This window comes from Lithobates pipiens, unplaced genomic scaffold, assembly GCF_037356315.1.
Source record: "Lithobates pipiens isolate NorthernLeopardFrog02 unplaced genomic scaffold, aLitPip1_a1.2 Scaffold_3, whole genome shotgun sequence".
NCBI classification, from domain to species: Eukaryota; Metazoa; Chordata; class Amphibia; order Anura; family Ranidae; genus Lithobates; species Lithobates pipiens.
This window is the reverse complement of record NW_027507790.1, coordinates 18,478,659-18,502,297: the sequence shown is the minus strand read 5'-3', so window position 1 is coordinate 18,502,297 and position 23,639 is coordinate 18,478,659. Positions and strand designations below refer to the sequence as shown.

Sequence of the window (23,639 nt, the reverse complement as noted above, 5' to 3'; positions counted from 1 at the left end):
TTCACCTGAACTTTTGCCATAGTTCTCTTGTGCCTGGTTTCCACCATTGCCATGATGAGCATATTGCCCTGTGGGGTACTCATGGAGTAAGTTGCGGAAATGGGGTAAGCGCATCCATGAAGGCGTATGTAGCAACCTGGTTGTAGATCGCCCTGTAGTAAAGTCCTGGAGGCAAAAGGGTGGAAAAGAGAGTGCCTGAGTATGCAATAGGAGACTGTAAGCGTCAGCTGGTGGTAAGAGCGGGACCTGTGCTTTGATGCAACACCTAATTATCCCCCTGAGACTACACTCTGAATGGTGGAATTTTTAATGACAAGTTTAAAAAAAATGTTAACACTGTATAACTGAATATTTAAACAGAACTCCCAGTTTCCTAATCGTTTTAACCTAAAACAATTTCTATATAGGAAACCAGTAATAAGCAAGGCTACAGTATTGGGCCAGTATAGGGTAAACCTGGCTTACCTGTCCATGTCACTGATCCCGAATCAGAGTCCAGGCTTTGCTCATCAAGGCGAACACAACTTCAGAGGGGTTTCCAAGATCTGAGTTTCATAGAGATAGACCACAGCCCTGGACCTGCATAGAACCCCGTGGCTAAACCTGCCTTGCAAGTGTCAAGGTTTAGCGCCCAAACAGGATCTAGTGCCCAAAGCAACATTACAGGCGGTCCCCACAGTGTGGGGTTTCGGTACTGACCCCATGGTCATACCGATGTTGCATTCCTTCAAAAGCAATGCTTCTAATGTTGAATTAGAAGACTTTGAAGAGTTGTTAGAAGAATTTAAAATTAAAAAAAATAAGCTATTGAAGCAAATCACTTCTCCATAAAGAAAGATGAGGGAGAAGGGGTCCATCACCTTAGGACATTAGCAAAAAATTGAGCTCTCACAAAGTGGTATGGGGTTATAGAAGTATGCCGAAGGGGGGGGGGGAATATATCCAGCAAAACTTTGCCAGCATCCAGACACCTGAAGGTAACAAGCTATAATCCAGGGCCTATGAATATCCAGCCTTTGTCCTGTACTGTACTGTACAATTAGGATATACCATATAGTCAATTTTGCTATAGAAAAGTCAGGGAGAGTACCTCATGTAACAAAGACCAGTTCATTCCAATCCACATCTAGTGATATCACTGCTGCCTTCCCTGTTGTCAATTCTAATCTGAAAATGAATCTGACACTGCAGCCAAACCACGGCTTGAGGTCTCCTGTGATTATATGAAATCAGTGCAGTATTTAATTTTTTTTCTGGCTATTGCCTTGCTTGTTCTCTCTCCTCATTTGAAGTTACAATGCAGACAAGTTGCAAATAGTGCAATGCTTACACTAGCCTGAGGTCTCAAAGTACAAGGAACAGCAAGAGCAAAGTTACACTTGCAATATTGCTAGGTATCCCTGGATATATTATTTGTGCTAATGTGCTACAGTTATCTTTCAATTTGTATTTGTATTTATCTACGCAAATGATCAACATAAAAATCTACTTTCAGGTTTAAGAAAATTTTTGTGTTAATGTGATATGTCATACAATGCGGAGATCTGCAGGTAAGATTACAGGATCTTTATCATATTATAAACCAAAATTGCTAATAATTAAATAATTGATTTGTGATCAAGTAGTTTTTTCACCAATCATGGCATCATTTGTTTAGATCAATTTTGATTATGTAATCATAAGAATAAATAATGATCAATGACTCTTAATTACTACAACATGTCCCATCTTATCCCCCAGGTATTTTCATATACTGTATTACTTTTTACAGGATAGAGAATAGGAGCTGGAATCCCCATGCTGCCATTTGTTAAGGATATAAGACAAAGTAGTAAATAAAAACAATAGGTGCATGTATTACCACTGTATGTATTACCACTTAAGCTCAGGAAGATTTTACCTTCTTCATGACCAGAGCATTTTTTGTTATTCGGCACTGCACTACGTTAACCAAAAATTGCACAGTCATGCAACACTGTACCCAAATTACATCTAAATAATTTTTTCACACAACTTTTTTTTGGTGGTATTTGATCGCTACAGGGATTTTTTTTTTATTATGTAAACTAAAAAATACTGAACATTTTGGAGAACAAAAAACATTCTTTACTTTCTGCTAAAAAAAATATCCAATTAAAAAATTGAATAAAAATTAAATTTCTTCAAAAATATAGGCCAAAATGTATTCTGCTACATGTCTTTGGTAAAAAAAAAGTGTGTTTTGGTATTTTTTTCGTGATGGGTAAAGCATCGATAAATTATGGTATATATACTGGAATTTTTATTCATTTAACACTAGTAATGGTGGTGATCAGCAACTTATAGTGGGACTGTGATAGTGCGGCAGGCAATCTGACACCAACTCATTGTACTAAAAACACTGGCTGAAAAGGGTTAACATCTAGGGACAATTCAGGGGTTAACTGTGTGCTTAACAATGTGTATTGTGTGCTGCTTTTTACTAATGGATGTAATCAATACAAAGCAGGGAAAAAGAAAAACAGCCACATTTTTGCTCTGTGTACAGAGCCCTGTGTTGTCAGTAAACAAAGGGCTCTATAATGTGATTCGCTAAGCTGATAAACAGGTTCCAGCCATAAATCATTGACTGGTACCTACTGACCGACTTGTACTATACCACATCAAAGTGTGTGTGTGTGTGGGGGGGGGGGGGGGGGGGGCGCACAACATTTACATAACATGTAAATTTATTTTACAAATGTAGCATATATAGAAAATTCCACTTGTTAACAAAATACCATAACATTGTTTATTTTTTTCATCATATTTACTTGTGAAATCCTTTTCTTTGAGTACATCGCAGGACACAGAGTTAGGCCAATATTAATTACCTACTGGGTTACACTGGTAGACAACAAAGTCTTTGACAGGAAGTGATCCCCTATATAACCCCTCCCATACAGGAAGTACTTCAGTTTTTTAGCAAGCACTGAATACTCAAAAAAAGGGAAGGGACCTCTGTGTCCCGTGATGAAAAAGATTTTACAGGGAAGTATGAGAATAAAATCCTGTCTTTATCATATGTCACTGGACACAGAGTTAGGCTAATATTCATTACCTACTGGGACATCCCAGAGCAATAGCCTTGAGGGGAGGGAGACACCCTGCCAAAAAATAGCCATCAGGTCTTATATAGCAGCCCGCAGTACACTGTGGCCGAAAATGTCAAATCCACGGTTGCTCGAACGTTCCACCTGATAAAATTTTGTGAACGTATGCACTGAAAACCAGGTAGAAGCCTTACAAATCTGAGCCACAGATACCTAACTGCAAAAAGCTCAGGAGGTTCCTACACCCCTGGTAGAATGAGCTCTCACCCTAAAGGGAGGAGCCTTACAGACCATAGCTGTTTTAATCCAGGCTGGGCTTTCGGTCCAGTGTGAAGTCTGCTCTGCACAGTTCTTCTCTCCACCAGAAGATCTCCACGCAAGCTTTTCCTACCTGCTGGCGACCCGTGCCCGATACCCTCTGTGCCACCTTCAGGGGCATAGCGCACTCAGTTGCAAGGGAAGCCGCTCTCAGCACCTCGGCCCTGGTGCGTACCTGACACAATCTCTGGGAACCAGGGCCGTCCAGGATCATAGGGCTAGATGTACTGCCCGCAACTCCAGGATGTTGATGGGCAGGTTCTGTTCTGTCCTTGACTATCTTCCCTGAGCTGTCAGCCCTTCTAGGGACGCTCCCCCTAACCTGAGAGATTGGCATCTGTTGTCAGTACTCTCCAAGATACCTGGAGGAAGGATCTTCCCTTTCGAAGGTTCTGATCCTGCAACCACCAGCTTAGGCTTAAGCACGCCTGAGGAGATAAGAACAAGGGATAATCCAATGCTTGACCTTTCCTGTTCCAAGCCAACAAGAGGTCTTACTGTATAGGTCTGGAATGGAAGTGGGAAAAGGGCACTGCCTCGGAGGACACCATCCTTCCCAGAAGACTCATACAGAGCCCAATGGAGGGTTGTCTGGTGCCCCTTATGCCGCGTACACACGATCGGACTATCCGGCGGACCAGAGTCTGCCGGACAATTCGACCATGTGTGTGCTCCAGCAGACTTTCTCTTCCCAAAAGTCCGGCGGACTTTGAAAGAAGACTTGACTCAAAATTGTCCGCCGGACTTGGCTTTCCAGGCGGACAATCCGCTCGTCTGTGTGCTAGTCCACCGGCTTTACAAATGAACGGACTAGCCCAAACACGGGCTAAAGTTCGTTCATTTTGAATGTGACTTCAGGTACGACGGGACTAGAGAAGGAAGTCAATGTCACCGCTTTCATTGACGAGATTGACACCTATGGGTTTTTAGGGTAAACCCTACGCCGAAAAACCGTGTGGGGGTCCCCCAAAGTCCATACCAGACCCTTATCCGAGCACGCAGCCCCGCTGGTCAGGAAAAGGGGTGGGGAAGAGCGAGCCCCCCCTCCTGAATGTACCAGGCCTCATGCCCTCAACATGGGGTGTGGGTGCTTTGGGGAAGGGGGGGCCCTGCGGCCCCCCCACCCAAAAGCACCTTGTCCCCATGCTGACGAGGACAAGAGCCTCTTCCCGATAACCCTGGCCGTTGGTTGACAGGGTCTGCGGGCTGGGGGCTTATCGGAATCTGTGAGCTCCCTTTAATAAGGGGGCCCCCAGATCCTGGCCCCTCACCCTATGTGAATGAGTATGGGGTACATCGTACACCTACCCATTCACCTGGGGGAAAAAGTGGCAATAAAAAATCACATGACACAGGTTTTTAAAGTCGATTATTAGACAGCTCCGGGGGTCTTCTTCCGACTTCGGGGGTCTTCTCGTCGGGCTCCTCCACTATCTTCTGCTCTTTTGCCGCTCTTTTGCTAGCAGAGGAGCCTGGCTTTCTCTTTCGTCGTCGCCGCTGTCCGGGGATCTTCTTTCGACTTCGGGGGTCTTCTTCTGACTTCTCTGCGCTTTCCGGCCTCTTCTCCCTCTCTCCGGTTCTTCTGCTGGGCTCCTCGGCTATCTTCTTCAAGCTCTTTTACTAGCGTTGGCCCGGTCTTCTTGTTCGCCGCCGCCGTCTTCTTCTTCTTAGAAACCTCTGAGGGGGACCCCTCCGTAATTCCAGCTTGTAACCGTGGGATACTGTTGAGGTGACCCACTCGTCCTGAACCTCTGTTCTCCAAATGTCTGCAAAGTGCAGCAGCCTTCCCCCCACCCTATAGAGTGGGGGCATCCCCTCAAAAGGAGGGCTTGGTGCTGGGTTTAGAAGAGTTTTGGACCCAGGATTTCTTCTGGCCCTGCGGCTTGCCCCTGGCTTTAACGCCCTATTGGCGGTGGAACTGCCTTGGTGCTGAGACACTTGAGGAAGTGGTCCCTGATCTTTCTCTTTACAGGAAGTAAAGAACTCTTCCCTCCTGAAATCTTCTGGATAAATTTATCCAAATCATTATGAGACAAACGTACCCCATGAAAGGGGAACCCTGCCAATAACTTCTTACAAGGAAGCTCAGCTGACCAGTTCTTAAGCCACAGAAGTTTGCGCATGTGTACAGGCAGTAGAGCCAAATGAGAAACCTGCTGTATTGAACGGTTTAAGACATCAACAGCAAAACACAGTGCTCAAGGTATATCTGCTCTGCACTCAGCGAGATCATCCTTTTGGTTAGGCCTGTGAGGCCGTCTGACCTGATCCTTTAAGGACTGGCAGACTCCAATTTCTACGACAGCTGGCTGAATAGCTGAAATGACCAAAGAAAAGGAAGTCCTTAATAGTGACCCCCGTTTCTAACAGGGTCCTTTAAGCCCTGTGCATTATCCACTGGACAAGTTAAGTTCTTGTTTAAGGAAGAGACTGCTGCATCTACTGCTGCCATGCTCCACTTCTTAACAAATATTTCCACCATGGGATATTAAAGGGAAAACCTCTTAGGAGGGATGAAAATCCTGTCAGGAAGTTCCCAAGCAGCATACACCACCTGTTCCAACAGTGGGTGTAAGGGGAAAGTCTAAAGAGGACTGCGGCCAGGGGGGCTCTGAAACCTCTGCAGGAGGCAACTTAAGGGCAGAATGAACCATCTCGGTAAGAGTCTGGATCAAAAGCCTCTGAAACTGAGAAGCAGACACCAACTGGACATCTTCTGGCCCAGATTGCACAGAAACAGACTCATTATCACACTTCTTTCCACCTTGAGGGATGGAGGCAATCATAAGGCTGAGGACAGTTCATCCTTGGTGATAAAGGTTGAAGCAGCAGTGTTGACTGTAGGCACAATACCAGACCGGTGCAATGGCTCAGATTGCCTGGAAGCCTCTGGTCTCTTAGGGGATACAACACTAGGGTTATGACTAGACTCTTCGGGAGCTACTGACCACATAGGTGTGCCTTCCCTGTAGTGTTAACCCCGCTCCTCCTATTTGAAGATGCTGCAAGCCACAAAAAAGGAGTACCTGGGTTTAGTATTTGACATACCCCAGAAGGGAGACCCCTTAATAGGGCTCACCAAGCCCCTATGCAACAATCCTGCTAAGCACCTTAGCCTGCCAAGCAATACCTGATGACTTACATAATCCGGGTAATGAGAAATGAACCGCTGAAAATGCCTGGTCTAGCGTCTGCCCTGTGTCCCACAGCTGCCCTCTGGAAGCACTGCATGTTTGGCATACACAGCTTAAATAAGCTGGATGTGCGCCGGGATGTTCCACACGTGCGTGCTCCTGGCGAATGGGCACGGCTGTATTTGCATATGACGTGAATCTTTGTGTGCCCAGAATAAGCTATGGCACATGAGCGGCTCCCTGAGCACACAATGCCTGTAGCAAAGTCAAACAACCATGAACTCCTGAGCCTTTTGGCGAACACACGTGCGATATGGGAACCAATATACGCAATGGTGCATCCTCGTGTGCGGACCATCCATTTAGGGAAAAAACAGACAGACAACAAGAAAAAAAGGTACTCTTTGCAAACACCCACAGCAAGCCCAAAACTAATTTTGGATGGATATTAAGTGACAACCAGCTAAGTCCTCGGATGGTTCGAGAGTGATGACAGTACTTGGATGTACTAGAGGGATGTTACCTTAAGGTAATTAAATCTACTGGTTTTCTATACCATTGTAGTGTGTTCTTTTCTTTTAGAGCATATGTAGTGCTTTCGATGGACGTTTATGGTTGAAATGTTGGTAGTAGCTACCCAGTGGAAGGAAATTACTGCATCTTAGAGAAAAGGTAGAATAGTTTTGCTAGTTGCAATCCCTATCTTGTATAGGAGAGGGTGGTGTTGGTTGGGGTAGTCTGCTGAGAGGTCCCGGTGGGGCCCAGATCTGGACAGGTCTCCCCACACTTATATACTCCATCTATTTAAAAATGAATATGCGGTGTTGTGCTCTAGTGAATGATGGCTCATTACCATAAATAAAGTGCTAAATAACGTTTACATCACATGTGCAAAATTTCATTTAAAAAATTGCATACTAAACGCTACAAAAACTTGATAAAGTGCACAAAATAAAGTGCTATGCTCCGAGTGACAATCTGTGCAGATACAGTCTTTACAGATTGCCACTGCACAGCACTTCATTTATTGCCCTTTATCTATCAAGTTTTTCTAGATATCTGCACTGTTGGACTCTATTTCTATACTGTGTCAGCATTAGCACTTTGATCCTATTTTTCTATGCCATTTTTTTAATTTTCTGTGCACATTGAATTCTATGCGATTATGTAGTGTTTAGTATGCGATTTTTTAAATTACATTTTGCACATGCAATGTACACTTTATTTAGCACTTTATTTATGGTGATGAGCCATCATTCATTAGAGTGCAACACCACATATTGAATTTTATATATTGTTGGTACAGATTAACTAATCCGGTGTCTGCTGCAACTAGTGTTCCATTATTTATTATTATCCAGTTAGCGCAGGGATATTGTTTTTTTTTCTCCATCTGGTATTGCCACACATGGGTATATAAACGGATAATACAGACAGTAAAGGAATGAATAAATAATGTATGTTATTTCATGAAGCTCTTTTGTATACAAAGACGCTGACGGCTCCTGAGGAAGTGGACCATGTCCAGGAAATGCTTTGGACTATGAAATATCAGAACCTTTGAATTGGATAGAGCAGGCTGTCAAATTTATTTTAAATTCTATTTTTTTTAATGGTATTTCAGTATTTTGTTAACAAGTAGAATTTTCTATATATGTTTCATTTGTAATAAAAAAAATTATTTTATGTAAATGTTATGCCTCTAAAGTCTCAACTTCACAACGTATTTCTGGTTTACAAGTTTTGTACTAGATACGTCACAAGTGAGCATAATTAGGTTGAGTAAAATACAAAATTCACAATACATTATTGTGTACATAGGCATAATTAGGGCATATTGTACATTTATCATATGTGGGTTTCTTAATACTCAAATTATATTTTTGATGTCACCAGAGGCAGAAGGCAATAGGTTAGGAATTTTAGCATTCTTAAGAATGGCCTTTGGCAGGATTACATCCCAAAAGTGATTATCCTTCTTATAACAAAAAGTATAACTGTAAATGCTGTGTGAAAAAAATGTAAAAAGAGATACAGGAAATTACACTAGAAAGAATGATATGAAGACTGATGACTTACATAAAGTACCTCAGTAAGTCTTTTCATCACAGTTATAAACCACACTTAAATATAAGGTCATTTTTTGAATTCTTTATATCCCAGATGGCAACATGGTTTATTCAGCACATGGGATGCTATAAATAGTATGAGAGGTGTTACAGCAGACCCAATACGGTGGGGTCCTGAGAAGATGTCTCAGAATGCTTTTGGATCACTGTAGTCTGACTTGCTGGGCTCTTAGATCTCACGTGGTAAATGGAAGTGGAACAGGGGAGGTTTGAATCTGGAGGATGAGAATAATGATGCATAGTAACTACAAAGGAAAATGGAAAGTCAAATAAGGATAAATAAACAATGACGGTCCTTATCTAGATAACCTTCTCATTATTTGTAACTGTGTTCTGAATGGCATTTCAGCTCTGGATTGTTACTTGGGCAAACTGTGCCAATGCAAGATAAGGAAAGACAGCCCATAAGGGACATCACTGGACAATTGCAGGGAAAACCAAGACTTTCAACAGCATGCATGGAAAGAACTTTGCTGCAAACATGCTGATTAGAATACTTAACTATTTAGGTGGCACATAAGTCAGTTTTTAGTACTATAAATAAAACATTTGGTAACAAAACAAAGATGCAGCAAATGCATTTGGTAAATTCCTTATAAAAGACTTTGTGCTTGGGGTAAAACAATGGCTATGAGGCAGGCTCAAACACATTTTCTTCACAGTGCCACTTTGGAGCCTTTAATCCCGACTTATTTTAAACTGATTTACTAAAATGCTCACTCATCTTAGTGAATAATGTTGCGGGAGAGCCAAACACAAGATCAAAGTCATCAAAATTTCACCACGCTCACTTCGCTAATTGAAAATTTGCTTGCAAAGAGCAAATTCACTTTGCAAAGATAAAATTTATCTTAACTTAATGAATAAGGTGATTGGGTATTCTTTGCAAAGTGCATGTTTACTGTGGAAGTGTTCTATTCCTTTAGTAAATCAACCCTTACATCTATTGCATTTTATATATAAAACAAAGTACCATACTTCTCTACAATGAAAAATGGTCTTTAACCACTTTCAGACCGGACCATTTTGCTGGTAAATGACCAGAGGTCTTTTTACACTTTGGCACTGCGCGGCTTTAACTGGTAATTGCGCGGTCATGCAATGTTGTACCCAAACAAAATTTGCGTCCTTTTCTTCCCACAAATAGAGCTTTCTTTTGATGGTATTTGATTGCCTCTGCGATTTTTATTTTTTGCGATATAAACGTAAAAAGACCGCAAATTTTGAAAAAAAATGATATTTTCTACTTTTTGTTATTAGAAAAATCCAATAAACTCAATTTTAGTCATACATTTAGGCCAAAATGTATTCAGCCACATGTCTTTGGTAAAAAAAAAGTCAATAATTGTATATTTATTGGTTTGCGCAAAAGTTGTCACATCTACAAACTAAGGTACGTTTTCTGGAATTTACGCAGCTTTTAGTTTACGACTGCCTATCTCATTTCTTGAGGTGCTAAAATGGCAGGGCAGTACAAAACCCCCCCAAATGACCCCATTTTGGAAAGTAGACCCCCTAAGGAAATTGATAAGAGGCATGTTGAGCCCATTGAATATTTTATTTTTTTGCCTCAAGCGATTGAATAATGACAAAAAAAAAAATTTTTTTTTTTTTACACAAAGTTGTCACTAAATGATATATTGCTCACACATGCTATGGGCGTATGTGAAATGACACCCCAAAATAAATTCTGCTGCTTCTCCTGAGTACGGGGATACCACATATGTGGGACTTTTTGGGAGCCTAGCCGCGTACGGGGCCCCGAAAACCAAGCACCGCCTTCAGGCTTTCTAAGGGCGTAAATTTTTGAGTTCACTTCTCACTACCTATTACAGTTTTGAAGGCCATAAAATGCCAAGATGGCACAAAACCCCCACAAATGACCCCATTTTAGAAAGTAGACACCCCAAGCTATTTGCTGAGAGGCATGTTGAGTTCATGGAATATTTTATATTTTGCCACAAGTTGCGGGAAAATTACAAACTTTTTTATTTTTATTTTTTTTTTAACAAAGTTGTCACTAAATGATATATTGCTCATGCATGCCATGGGCATATGTGAAATGACACCCCAAAATAAATTCTGCTGCTTCTCCTGAGTACGGGGATACCACATATGTGGGACTTTTTGGGAGCCTAGCCGCGTACGGGGCCCCGAAAACCAAGCACCGCCTTCAGGCTTTCTAAGGGCGTAATTTTTTGATTTCACTCCTCACTACCTATTACAGTTTTGAAGGCCATAAAATGCCAAGATGGCACAAAACCCCCACAAATGACCCCATTTTAGAAAGTAGACACCCCAAGCTATTTGCTGAGAGGCATGTTGAGTCCATGGAATATTTTATATTTTGCCACAAGTTGCGGGAAAATTACAAACTTTTTTTTTTTTTTTTTTTTTTTCACAAAGTTGTCACTAAATGATATATTGCTCACGCATGCCATGGGCATATGTGAAATGACACCCCAAAATAAATTCTGCTGCTTCTCCTGAGTATGGGGATACCACATATGTGGGACTTTTTGGGAGCCTAGCCACGTACGGGGCCCCGAAAACCAAGCACCGCCTTCAGGCTTTCTAAGGGCGTTACAGTTTTGAAGGCCATAAAATGCCAAGATGGCACAAACCCCCCCCAAATGACCCCATTTTGGAAAGTAGACACCCCTAAATTTAGGGGTACACTAGTGAGACTAGGTAATAAATGGCGGGTGCCCTGAAACTATAAAAAAATAACTAACCAACCAGCGTCACCTGTAACAGTTATATGGTGATCACTGGTGAAAGGGTTAACTAGGGGGCAATTAGGGGGCTTTATGCGGTAGTATATGGGGGTCCCTGGCGCTATAAAAAGCTGCAGCGAACCTAAATACCTACCTGCCTAACTAGCGTCACCTGTGACACTAATACAGCGATCAGAAAAACGATCGCTTATTAGGCTGGGTTCACACTGGAGCGATGCGGGAACGCCACGAATGCGCGGCGGGTTCCCGCATCGCATGCCTCCCGGCGGCAGTTCACACTGCCCTATGCGAACTGCTGGGAGTGTCAGTGAAATGTTACTGACACCCCCAGATCAGTTCGCATATCGCAGTGCGATCTGCAAACTCGGATCGCATGGTGTGAACACCCATGCGATCCGATTCTGCTGCGGGCCAAAAAAAGGGTCCCGTGCGAATTTGCGGCGGGTGTGGCGGGTGCGGCGAATGGCTGAACTCGAATCGCACAGAGATCGGATGTGATTTGCACTGCAGTGCGGTGCGAATCACATCCGTTCTCATAAACCGCTGCAATGTGAACCCAGCCTTAGTGACACTGGCGACGGGGGGTGATCACGGGGTTAAACCTTTATTGGGGGGGTTAGGGGGGTACCTTAGAACTAAAGGGGGCTAACCCTAACTGCCCTAACAGTTATTAGTCACAAATGACACCCGCCGGGTGATCAGGGGGTTAAACCTTTATTAGGTAATAAATGGCGGGTGCCCTGAAACTATAAAAAAATAACTAACCAACCAGCGTCACCTGTAACAGTTATATGGTGATCACTGGTGAAAGGGTTAACTAGGGGGCAATCAGGGGGCTTTATGCGGTAGTATATGGGGGTCCCTGGCGCTATAAAAAGCTGCGGCGAACCTAAATACCTACCTGCCTAACTAGCGTCACCTGTGACACTAATACAGCGATCAGAAAAATTATCGCTTATTAGGCTGGGTTCACACTGGAGCGATGCGGAAACGCCGCAAATCCGCGGCGGGTTCCCGCATCGCATGCCTCCCGGCGGCAGTTCACACTGCCCTATGCGAACTGCTGGGAGTGTCAGTGAAATGTTACTGACACCCCCAGATCAGTTCGCATATCGCAGTGCGATCTGCAAACTCGGATCGCATGGTGTGAATACCCATGCGATCCGATTCTGCTGCGGGCCAAAAAAAGGGTCCCGTGCGAATTTGCGGCGGGTGCGGCGGGTGTGGCGGGTGCGGCGAATGGCTGAACTCGAATCGCACAGAGATCGGATGTGATTTGCACTGCAGTGCGGTGCGAATCACATTCGTTCTCATAAACCGCTGCAATGTGAACCCAGCCTTAGTGACACTGGCGACGGGGGGTGATCACGGGGTTAAACCTTTATTGGGGGGGTTAGGGGGGTACATTAGAACTAAAGGGGGCTAACTCTAACTGCCCTAACAGTTATTACAGTCACAAATGACACCAATGCAAAAAAAAAAAAAAAAAAAAAAAAAATGACATTGGTGTCACTGTGACTGGGGGGCAGGGGTAATTGGGGGGGTGATCGGGGGGTAAAGGGGGGGTGTGAGTGTGCCTGGCATGTTCTACTGTGTGTGTGAGTGTTGGTGCAACTTACTGATCCGCTCTCCTCCGTGTCGGAACGAAAAATACCGACACGGAGGAGAGAATACATCACTTCCTCTCCTGTGTTTACATTACAGGAGAGGAAGTGATGTCACCGGGGATTTCTATTCGTCGGGAGCGATCGCGAGGGGGTGGCCATGAATGAATGGCCGTCCCCTCGTCCGGGATCGCTCCCGAACGAATACCGACCGCCGCAGGCACCGGGCGGGGGCCCGATCGGGCCCCCGACCCGCGGGAGGCAAGGGACGTACATGTATGTCCTTATGCCTGCCCGTGCCATTGTACCGACGTACATCGGCGTGCGGCGGTCGGCAACTGGTTAAGCCTGCACCATGTTTTGCTTTAGCTCTCCTTCCACTTATTATCAAAAGTAGGCAAAAACACTTTTGTGGACATGAGCTTTAAAAATGGCAGAGCTTTTCAGAAATCAAATTTTCATGTGACAAACTACATTTGCACACCTTTTTTAACAAATTTTGCAATGTATCGAATAGACAGAGGTAATGTCTATTGAAAAACCATCCTACTTAGGATTTGTAGCTTTATTTCCACAATAAAAACACAAATACTGGTAAACTAACTGCTTTCCACTCAGATCTGCCCTAACATTTATGCACATGTGTATAACTAAGGTAGAGGCCTTGGGGTTTATTTACTAAAGCCGTAGAGTGAAAAATTTGGCTCACTTCTGCAGAGAAACCAATCAGCTTCCATGTTATATTGCCAAAGCTTCATTGAACAAACTGAGGTTAGAAGCTGATTGGCTACCATGCACAGCTGCACCAAATTGTGAGTGCTTTTAACAAGAATATTAATCTGATAGCTCTGGAATATAAAAGAAAAGAAATACACAGGGTAGCATTCAACTTATAACATAGTATTGTAGAATGTATCTGAAAAAGTCATGATACTACTCTTTATATGGGGTAAACATGCATGAAAAATACTTGGCTTTATGCAGGATAGTATAGCTAGACCCATACCAAACTCAGAATGACTCCCTGGGTAAATAATTCTGAAAACATAGTCTGTGGCTTCATCTTCTTCTTTGTCTGAGGTGGATTCTGAGGAACCCTGAGGACTTCGCTTTCTTAGCTTGGGAAACACTTTACCCTGCATAATTAACAGAAAATGCAAAAAATTTTAAGGAAGTTGATCTGATTATGTTTTTTTTTTTCAGCAAACAGACTTCAACATTTCAGTCTTGTGACCTATACAAAATGGCTAAATTAATCATTTGTCCCTGACTGCAAAGTCGCATGACAAGTCGTACCCCAAGATTTACCAATAAGTACCATTCATATCTGTGTGACTTCAAGTTGCAGCGACTTCAAAATAGTCACTTTGGTCCAACTTTGATGCGACTCATAGACCTCAAGATTACACAGGCATTGCTTTAGGTCACTGCAAAATCGCGCCAAAGTCACTGTAAAAATTGCGTTAATATAATGAATGTGTACATACTTAGGTTGTAAAGTCAGAAGGTCTTTTTTTTATCTTAATGCATCTTAATGCATTCTATGCATTAAGATAAAAAAACCTTCTGTGTTCAGCTCCCCCCTCAGACCCCCCAATACCTACCTGAGCCCCATCTCGATCCAGCGATGTGTACGAGTGCCTTGGCCATCTGAGACTCTTCCTCCTGAATGGCTGAGACACAGCAACAGCGCCATAGGCTCCCACTGCTGTCAAAGTCAGTTAGCCAATGAGGAGAGAGAGGGGCTGGGGCCAAACCGCAGATCCGTGTCTGCTGCGGCTTGGCTTGGGTGCCCCCATAGCAAGCTGCTTGCTATGGGGGCACTCGACAGGAGGGAGGGGTCAGGAGTGCCGGTAGGGGACCCTAGAAGAGGAGGATCCAGGCTGCTCTGTGTAAAACCAATGCCCACAGCAGGCAAGTATAACATGTTTGTTATTTTTAAAGAATAAAAAACAAGACTTTAATATCACTTTAAGAATACCTTTCCTCTTTGGGACCACAGCGGGGGATCAAGCTGGCCATGTGGAAGTAGACCGTTTTCCAAACAGGATAGAAACTGCAGGAGATGTCCACCACGGGGAAACCTGAGGGGAGGCCTTTGTATTCCGTCCTGACTTACCAGTACCACAGTGCCACCACTGTCTACTGTTAATTGAACAAACAAACATAAGTTAGCCACAAGAGTATTTCTGTATTTTAGTAGCAGGTGAACTATTAAGGGTATTTACTACTTTAAAGTATTTTTTCCCTTTGTAGAATTACTTGTCAGCTTTAATTATTGATGCTGTATTATTTGTTTTCTATGTGTTCTACTTATTCTGAAATGCAGCCTGGAGCTGCAATGCAGTGATCTACAGTAAGATGCATATATTCTGCATTTTATCACAGCTTACTGGAAAGGGTCGAATGTCACTGTACAGCAGCACAGCGCATTGTGTAATTTTTGTACACTTCAGATAAAAGTTTGTACAAGGAAAAAAGCAAAAATAAAGCTGTTTGATGTGCTGAACCACTCACCATACCACCCCCTGACAAAACTGTAGATTTGTGTGAGATTTTATTTTCTCTTTCCATCATGGTTTTTACTATGTCTATGGCTATTATTTTTTGTATAACAAATTTTGTTACATATTGCTTAATATTGCTTCTGGTTTGCATTTCTATTGATGTATTAATCCATGATTTGGGTTTAAGACCACATGCCACTTTTTCTTTTTATTGGAAGGAAGGGGTGATTTGTTGGATGCCAGTGAACTTCGAACTATCTTTATTATTTTGACCTTGGTCCACCTACTGTTTTGGTTTCTTCAACTTTAACCAGTTCCTGACCAGCGCACGCCGATGTACATCGGCAGAATGGCACGGGCAGGCATATTGGCGTACAGGTACGTCCAATCTTTAATGCAGTATACAGTACTGTACAGATTACAGTACTGTATAAAAACAATTACACACCCCCTTTGCCCCTAGTGGTCTGTGCAGTGCCCTGCATGCACTTTTATATTATAAATACTGTTTTTTCTGCCTGGAATTTGAAGATTGTCCATAGCAACCAAAAAGTGTCCCTTTATGTCAAAAGTGATTTTAGACCAACTAGAAAACAGCGATAATAAATTATAATCACTTGCAGAATTGAGCAATAGCGATTTGTGGGGAAATTCGTCATCAAATACTAAATCTAATGACAGCGACAATTCTGCAAATTAGCAAATTTCAGTGTTTTTGGATTTGATTACATTATCGAATAATTTTTATTATTATTTATTATATTATAAACTTTATCATACCCGGAATGTCTGCTAGACTCTGGTTTGAACAGATTTAAGAGAGCTATTCCTAAGAAATACAGGACTACAATATAAAACGCCAAATTTCCAGGCCAAATAATTGTACCTCTTTCAGCACCTAAAACCAGAACTAATCATACCGCCAGGGAGGTTAAAGTCCCAATTACATTTGTTAACAATACATCATCTCAAATGCATAAATAAGAGCATTATGATAAAACACAAAAACTTGAATATAGAAGTGACTGAGCTAGTGTGTACCTTGCTGGTGACAATGTAGGTATACTATTTCTTCTAGACGAATAGTCATTGCATAGTCCCAATAAACACTAAAACAAAAACAAAGACAAGAGATAAAAAAATTAAGGAAAACCAGGGTTAATATTTTGGTGGTCGTTTGTGAGTTTTCTCTTCCTCCCTATATTTTTCTAAAAAGGGTGTATTGCAAATCAATTTTCCCCTGATATTATGCATTTACGGTACTTTAATGTTTATTGCCCAAAGGGGGTTATTTACGAAAGGCAAATCCACTTTTTACTGCAAGTGCACTTGAAAGTGCAATCACTGTAAGTCTAAGGGGTAGATCTGAAATGAGTGGAAGCTCTGCTGATTTTACCATCCAATAATGTGTAAGCTAAAATGCTGTTTTTTATTTCCCTTGCATGTCCTCCTCGGATCTACAGCGACTTTACTTCCAAATGTACTTTCAGTGCAAAGTGGATTTTCCTTTAGTAAATAACCCCCAAAGGGTCACTGAAAGGCTGAATGCACGTTTAATTTGGCAATAATGATAATGAATGCAAGAAAAATGGCAGGCGTGCACAGGGATAGTAGAATGAGAAAATATTAAAGGCTGTTCCAAAAACCAAAACTGAACATTTTGCTGAAGTGAGCAATAGTAGAATAAAAGTCAGAATGAACAGACTGCATGTAATCTGCTCCAATCTTACAAACATTTGGCTAAACTCTGTACAGCTCATTTTTTTCTCATGGATGTCTGCGGTGTGGTGCCATTCGTTCTTAAAGTAATATTAAATGTAGAGGTCGACCGATATATCGGCCGGCAGATATATCGGCCGATATTTGCCGTTTTTTAAATAATCGGCATCGGCCGATTGTGCTGATAAAAAGCCGATTTAGAACTACAGCGGGACTTTGAAATGACTTCTGTATAGAAGTCAGTATAGAAGTCAGTGTAAGTTGCCTGAGTCGTCATAGCAAAGAACTAAATGATACAATGTTTACACTTCAATGAATGAAGTCATCTCTGTGTGTAGAAGTTCCCAGTTTAACCATTTAAAGACTAAATCTTTTCTGACACGTGTTGCTTACAAGTAAAAATCCTGTATTTTCTGCCAGAAAATCACTTAGACCCCCCAAAAATTATATATATTTTTTTAGCAGAGATCCTAGGGAATAAAATAGCGGTTGTTGCAATATTTTATGTCACACGGCATTTGCACAGAGGTCTTTCAAATGCATTTTTTGGGGAAAAAAATACACTATTTAAAAATAAAATAAAAACAGTAAAGTTAGCCCATTTTTTTTTTTCGTTCAAAAGTTTTGACTACCTGTTTTTATTTAATACATAGGTTTTTTTTTTTTTATCTAAATCATACATACAAGTAAACTGATTGGAGGTTTATTTTGTTTAATAAATGTTTAAATGTAAGAAATTTTCTGTATCACTTATGAAGACCGCTTTCACACTGGAGCGTTGATGGTAAAACGCAAGTTTTAGCGGCTCTTTACCATCATTTTAGCGGTGCTATTTGGCTGCTAGTGGGGCACATATAACCCAGCTAGCGGCCAAGGAAGAGGTTAAATGCGCCCATGAAGCACTGCTGCCAAATCGCATTGCATGGGCTTCGGCAGTGGTGCCCATTCATATCAATGGGCAGGAGTGGTGGAGGAACGGTATACACCACTCCAAACGTGCTGCTTGCAGGACTTTTTTTAAGATCCTGCCAGCGCATCGCCTCAGTGTGAAAGCACTCTGTCTTTCACACAGACTGCAGGGGAGCCATTTTGCAGGCACTTTACAGGCGCTATTTTTAGCCCAAAAGCGCCTGAAAAACGCCCCAGTGGGAAAGGTGTGTTAGATCAAGGGGGATTAAAAAAAATAAATAATAATAAATAAAAAAGGAAAAAAATTAATAAAATAAAATCGGCCTAACATATCGGCCCAAAAAAATCGGCATCATATATCGGCTATCGGCCGCCATGATTTCTAAATATCGGCATCGGCATCGGCCAGAGAAAAACCCATATCGGTCGACCTCTAATTAAATGATAGCTTTATTTTCCAAAAATAACCCAAACACATCAGCTACTCATTGGGCGTGTAATATATTTGTAATGAAGTTGCTTTTTACTGTGTTTTTTACTGTGTCTTTTAATGTCCTCTGGGTGCCCTCCAACCACTTCTTTCCCTTCTCATTCGTGTTTGGTTGAATCAAGCATTGCACTGCTCTATGTAGACTCCAAAACCCATAATCCCTAGGTGAACGTAGCCACCCTCTAACAGCAAATGGGATCAATGCAGCAAAAAGGATTTTGGAGATTTGGAGGCGGCTGAGAACAATAGAAGGTATTCTCAATTTTTAATAGATTTTTTTTTTAAACTTGAGTTTAGTGTCACATTAATGGCACCCGAAATGCACCAGCCAATGTATGGGTGCTAAATTGCGCAACAATGTATTGTAGTGTGATGCGATAAAAAAAGCACTTTTTTTGGTGCGATTTTTGAGTTTTGTTTTGGTGGCTGCATTAGTTTTATTTTTCAGGATTCTTCCTCTGTTTTCACCTGGTAATCTGGCCAGTAACACACCTCCTCTATTTGAGTGCTTCCACTCTGGAGGATGGAGCACAGGGACACCTTTGAAAAGCAGCATGTCAGTCTGGGGGGAGGGAAGTGTTAGACTAGCAGATTTGGATACACGAACTCCAGCTAACACTGCAAAGTTACACAAACAGTTACAGCCACTGTTTTTATCCTTTTGAGATACAGGTTTTTCATAAATAAAAGCTGATCATTGTGAGAACCCCTGCAAGTGTTAAATGGTTTGTCTCAACACTGTTCAATTTTTCAGGACAGCCTTTTCTGTTGAAAAACAACTAGTTGTATGACCAGATGAAAATAAAGAAAAAAGCCTAAAAAAAAACCCCAAAAAAACAAATGCAGCCACCACATAAGAACTGGTATGCTGCAATATAATAAGTGTTTTCATTTGGGTTTAATAGTGCTTTAAGGCAGCCAAGTAAAATGAATAGGCTGCCCTAAAGATATCACACCTACAGTATATGCTCATGCATTGGCACAACTGTATAAGTGGGAATGGAGCATTTAACTATAAAAGCAAAATTATTTAGCTTTGAATAGTTCTACATAGCTAGTGCATATAAAGCTAAATTATGCGTACCTGTTTTAAATATTTAGTGATACCCAGCCAGGTTTAAACAAAACACCATATTCATATACCTGACACGTGTATAATTATACAATTTATTTAAACACAACAGTTTGCAATTAATTGAGTAGAGCAAAAATAGTTGCTCAAAGAGTTTCCATATAGCTTGCAAACATAACCAATACACTTAAAGTGATTGTAAATCTTTTTTTAATTAATAAAGATGTCATCCTTACTTGTTCTGTGCAATGGTTTTGCACAGAGCAGCTGAGATCGTTTCCCTTCTGCGGTCCCCTGCTGGTGCTCCTGGCGCTACCTCTTCGGCGAGTGCCCCCATAGAAAGTTGCTTACTATAGGAGCACTGGTGTGAACTTGATCCTTGATCCATGCTACCTGCAGCTTTAGAAGACTAAGACCGCTTGGCCCTGCCCCCGCCCCTGCTGCTATCAATCTACCCTGTGAGAAACACTGCTCTTGGCTACAACACTGGATCGAGATCGGCTCAGATAAGTACAAAGCGTTGCTGGGGGGAAATCCTGTAACAAAGATGATTTTTGACCTTAATGCAGAGAATGCATTAAGTTAAAAAAAATCTTAAACCTTTAGAACCTCTTGAGGGAATGCATCCAAATTATCAACATATCCTTCTGGAAAGTCCAAAATGAACAATTAGGAACTGATACAACTCCCGATACTCAGGTGCTATAGGAGGCACCTGCATGAAATGTTCCTGTTACTTTACCTCCCCACAGTTTTAAAACAGACTGGTGTATGGTGTTTCCCCCAAAACTGATCCAACGAACGAGTATGTGCAATGTGATTATGACATGCACATCGTATCTCTCAGCAAAGATCCGCAGAATTTGTTGGTGCCTTTGAATAAAGAAGTAATTTTCTTGTATATTATTGATTGTCCTTGAAATGGTAAATGTTATAACACTTTCATTGTCCGATTATGTGAATCAGCCTTTAAAGGGGTTGTAAAGGTAAAACATTTTTAAGCTATTACCACTCTCTCTTACATACTGATTTCTAATAATTATATGATTTCCTCCAAACATATTTTATCACCTGTTAAATTTGTATGTAATAATCGTCCTTCTGCTAGTCTCCAGCGATTCTTTCCTCTACTTCCGGGTTTACGGTGCGCGTGCATTAAAGCAACGTCACGGCAACCACGGAACTACATTTCCCATTATGCTTAGTGGCATTGCGCATGCGCAGTGCCATTTTTTCTATATTTCATCTAGCGAGAAAGAGCAACGTTCTCGTTCATACTCTGCCCAAATTAGGGGGCGGAGTCAAGGTGTGGCATTGAAGATTACTGCAAGTAATGCCGTATACACACGATCAAACAAGCGGGTGGAAAAGTCCGGCAAACTCAAGTCCGCCAGACAATCCCCCCGTGTGTAGCCTCCGGCATACTTTTTTGACCCGAAAGTACGGCGGACTCGCAATTCGGCGGACAATCCGGCCGTGTGTGTTCCAGTCCGCCGTACTTTTGAAATGAGCAGACTTTTCCCGCCCAGAGAAAAGTACGCTCATGTCGAGCGGGTCTCCAGGTAGGCGGGGCCCGCGAAGGAGACGTCGCTGACCCCGCCACCTGGTATGGACTTAAAGGGGAACCCCAACACCGAAAAAAAAATCAGCGTGGGGGTCCCCCCAGGTCCACATCAGACCCTTGTTCGAGCATGCTACCCGGCCGGCCAGGAAAGGGGGGGACGAGCGAGCGCACCCCCCCTCCTGAGCCGTACCAGGCCGTGTGCCCCCAACATGGGGGTGCCTTGGGGAAGGGGGGCGCGCGGCCCCCCCACCCCAAAGCACCTTGTCCCCATGTTGATGAGGACAAGGGCCTCTTCCCGACAACCCTGGCCGTTGGTTGTCGGGGTCTGCGGGCGAGGGGCTTATCGGAATCTGGGAGCCCCCTTTAATAAGGGGGCCCCCGGATACCGGCCCCCCACTAGAGGTCGACTGATATGGGTTTTCCTCTGGCCGATGCCGATATTTAGAAATCATGGCGGCCGATGGCCGATATATGATGCCGATTTTTTTGGGCCGATATGTTAGGCCGATTTTTTTATTTTTTTTTTATCCCCCTTGATCTCATAAAATCTAACACACCTTTCCCACTGGGGCGTTTTTCAGGCGCTTTTGGGCTAAAAATAGCGCCTGTAAAGTGCTTGTAAAATGGCTCCTCTGCAGTCTATGTGAAAGACAGAGTGCTTTCACACTGAGGCGATGCGCTGGCAGGATCTTAAAAAAAAGTCCTGCAAGCAGCACGTTTAGAGTGGTGTATACCGCTCCTCCACCACTCCTGCCCATTGATATGAATGGGCACCACTGCCGAAGCGCATGCAATGCGATTTGGCAGCGGTGCTTCACGGGCGCATTTAACCTCTTCCTTGGCCGCTAGCTGGGTTTTATGTGCCCCACTAGCAGCCAAATAGCACCGCTAAAATGATGGTAAAGAGCCGCTAAAACTTGCAGTGTTTTGCCATCAACGCCTTCCCGCTCCAGTGTGAAAGCAGCCTTCATAAGTGATACAGAAAATTTCTTACATTTAAACATTTATTAAACAAAACAAACCTCCAATCAGTTTACTTGTATGTTTGATTTAGATTAAAAAAAAAAAAAAAAAACTATATATTAAATAAAAACAGGTAGTCAAAACTTTTGGATGAAAAAAAATGGGCTAACTTTACTGTTTTTAAACTTTTTTTTTTTTTTTTTTTTTTAAATAGTGTATTTTTTTCCCAAAAAATGCATTTGAAAGACCTCTGTGCAAATGCCGTGTGACATAAAATATTGCAACAACCGCTATTTTATTCCCTAGGATCTCTGCTAAAAAATATATATATAATTTTTGGGGGGTCTAAGTGATTTTCTGGCAGAAAATACAGGATTTTTACTTGTAAGCAACAAGTGTCAGAAAAGATTTAGTCTTTAAATGGTTAAACTGAGAACTTCTACACACAGAGATGATTTCATTCATTCAAGTGTAAACATTGTATGTGTTTTGCTCTTTTCTTGGCAGACTGCCCAGAGAGGAGGAAAGTAGTTTCTATGACAACTCAGGCAACTTGTATTGACTTCTATTACAGAAGTCATTTCAAAGTCCCTGTAGTTCTACATCGGCTTTTTATCAGCACAATCGGCCGATGCCGATTAATTAAAAACGGCAAATATCGGCCGATATATCGGTCGACCTCTACCCCCCACCCTATGTGAATGAGTATGGGGTACAATGTACCCCTACCCATTCACCTGAAAAATAAAGTACAAAAAAAACCACAACACACAAGATAAAATAGTTTATTGCACAGCTCCGGGGGTCTTCCGTCTTCGGGGGTCTTCTCGCCGGACTCCTCCGCTATCTTCTTGTAGCTCTTTTGCTAGCGGAGGAGCCAGTCTTTCTTCCTCGCCGTCGCCCTCTTCTTCCAACTTCGGGGGTCTTGTCCCCCTCTTCCGGTCTTCTGTCGCCGCTGCCGCTGTCGCCGCCGCATTCTGTTCTTCTGTTCTCTTCTTCTTCAGATGTTGCCTCGCCGAGTCCTCCGCTCACAATGACAGGTACAGGGCACACAGCGACTTATATAGGGACATCCCTGGATGATGTCCCCGCCTATTATGATGTCACAGTCCCAGCATCCTCTTGGACTGTTACACCATAATGGGCGGGGACATCATCCGGGATGTCCCTATATAAGTCGCCGCGTGCCCGGGCCCCGTCATTGTGAGCGGAGGACTCGGCGAGGCAACATCTGAAGAAGAAGAAGAAGAGAACAGAACAGAAGGCGGCGGTGGCGGCGACAGCGGCAGCGGCGACAGAAGACCGGGCCACCACCTGTAAAAGAGCTAGAAGAAGGCACGGTGGCCTGGCAGAAGAACCGAAGAGGGGGACAAGACCCCCGAAGTCGGAAGAAGAGGGCGGCGGCGAGGAAGAAAGCCGGG

General features: G+C 42.7%; 1 protein-coding gene across 2 annotated transcripts in view; it reads right to left on the bottom strand.

Moving 5' to 3' along the window:
• SGSM1 (small G protein signaling modulator 1) overlaps positions 1 to 23,639 on the bottom strand; it is a 364,300-nt gene that overhangs the window by 115,499 nt on the left and 225,162 nt on the right. The window contains exons 10-13 of one of the 2 annotated variants that reach the window (XM_077461348.1): positions 16,543 to 16,610; positions 14,976 to 15,139; positions 14,001 to 14,130; positions 8,751 to 8,867 (exon numbers count right to left, since the gene is read on the bottom strand). In XM_077461348.1, the coding sequence (XP_077317474.1) occupies positions 8,751 to 8,867; positions 14,001 to 14,130; positions 14,976 to 15,139; positions 16,543 to 16,610 (479 nt within the window). The remainder of the gene's footprint in view (positions 1 to 8,750; positions 8,868 to 14,000; positions 14,131 to 14,975; positions 15,140 to 16,542; positions 16,611 to 23,639) is intronic. The other variant, XM_077461349.1, reaches the window with a different exon arrangement.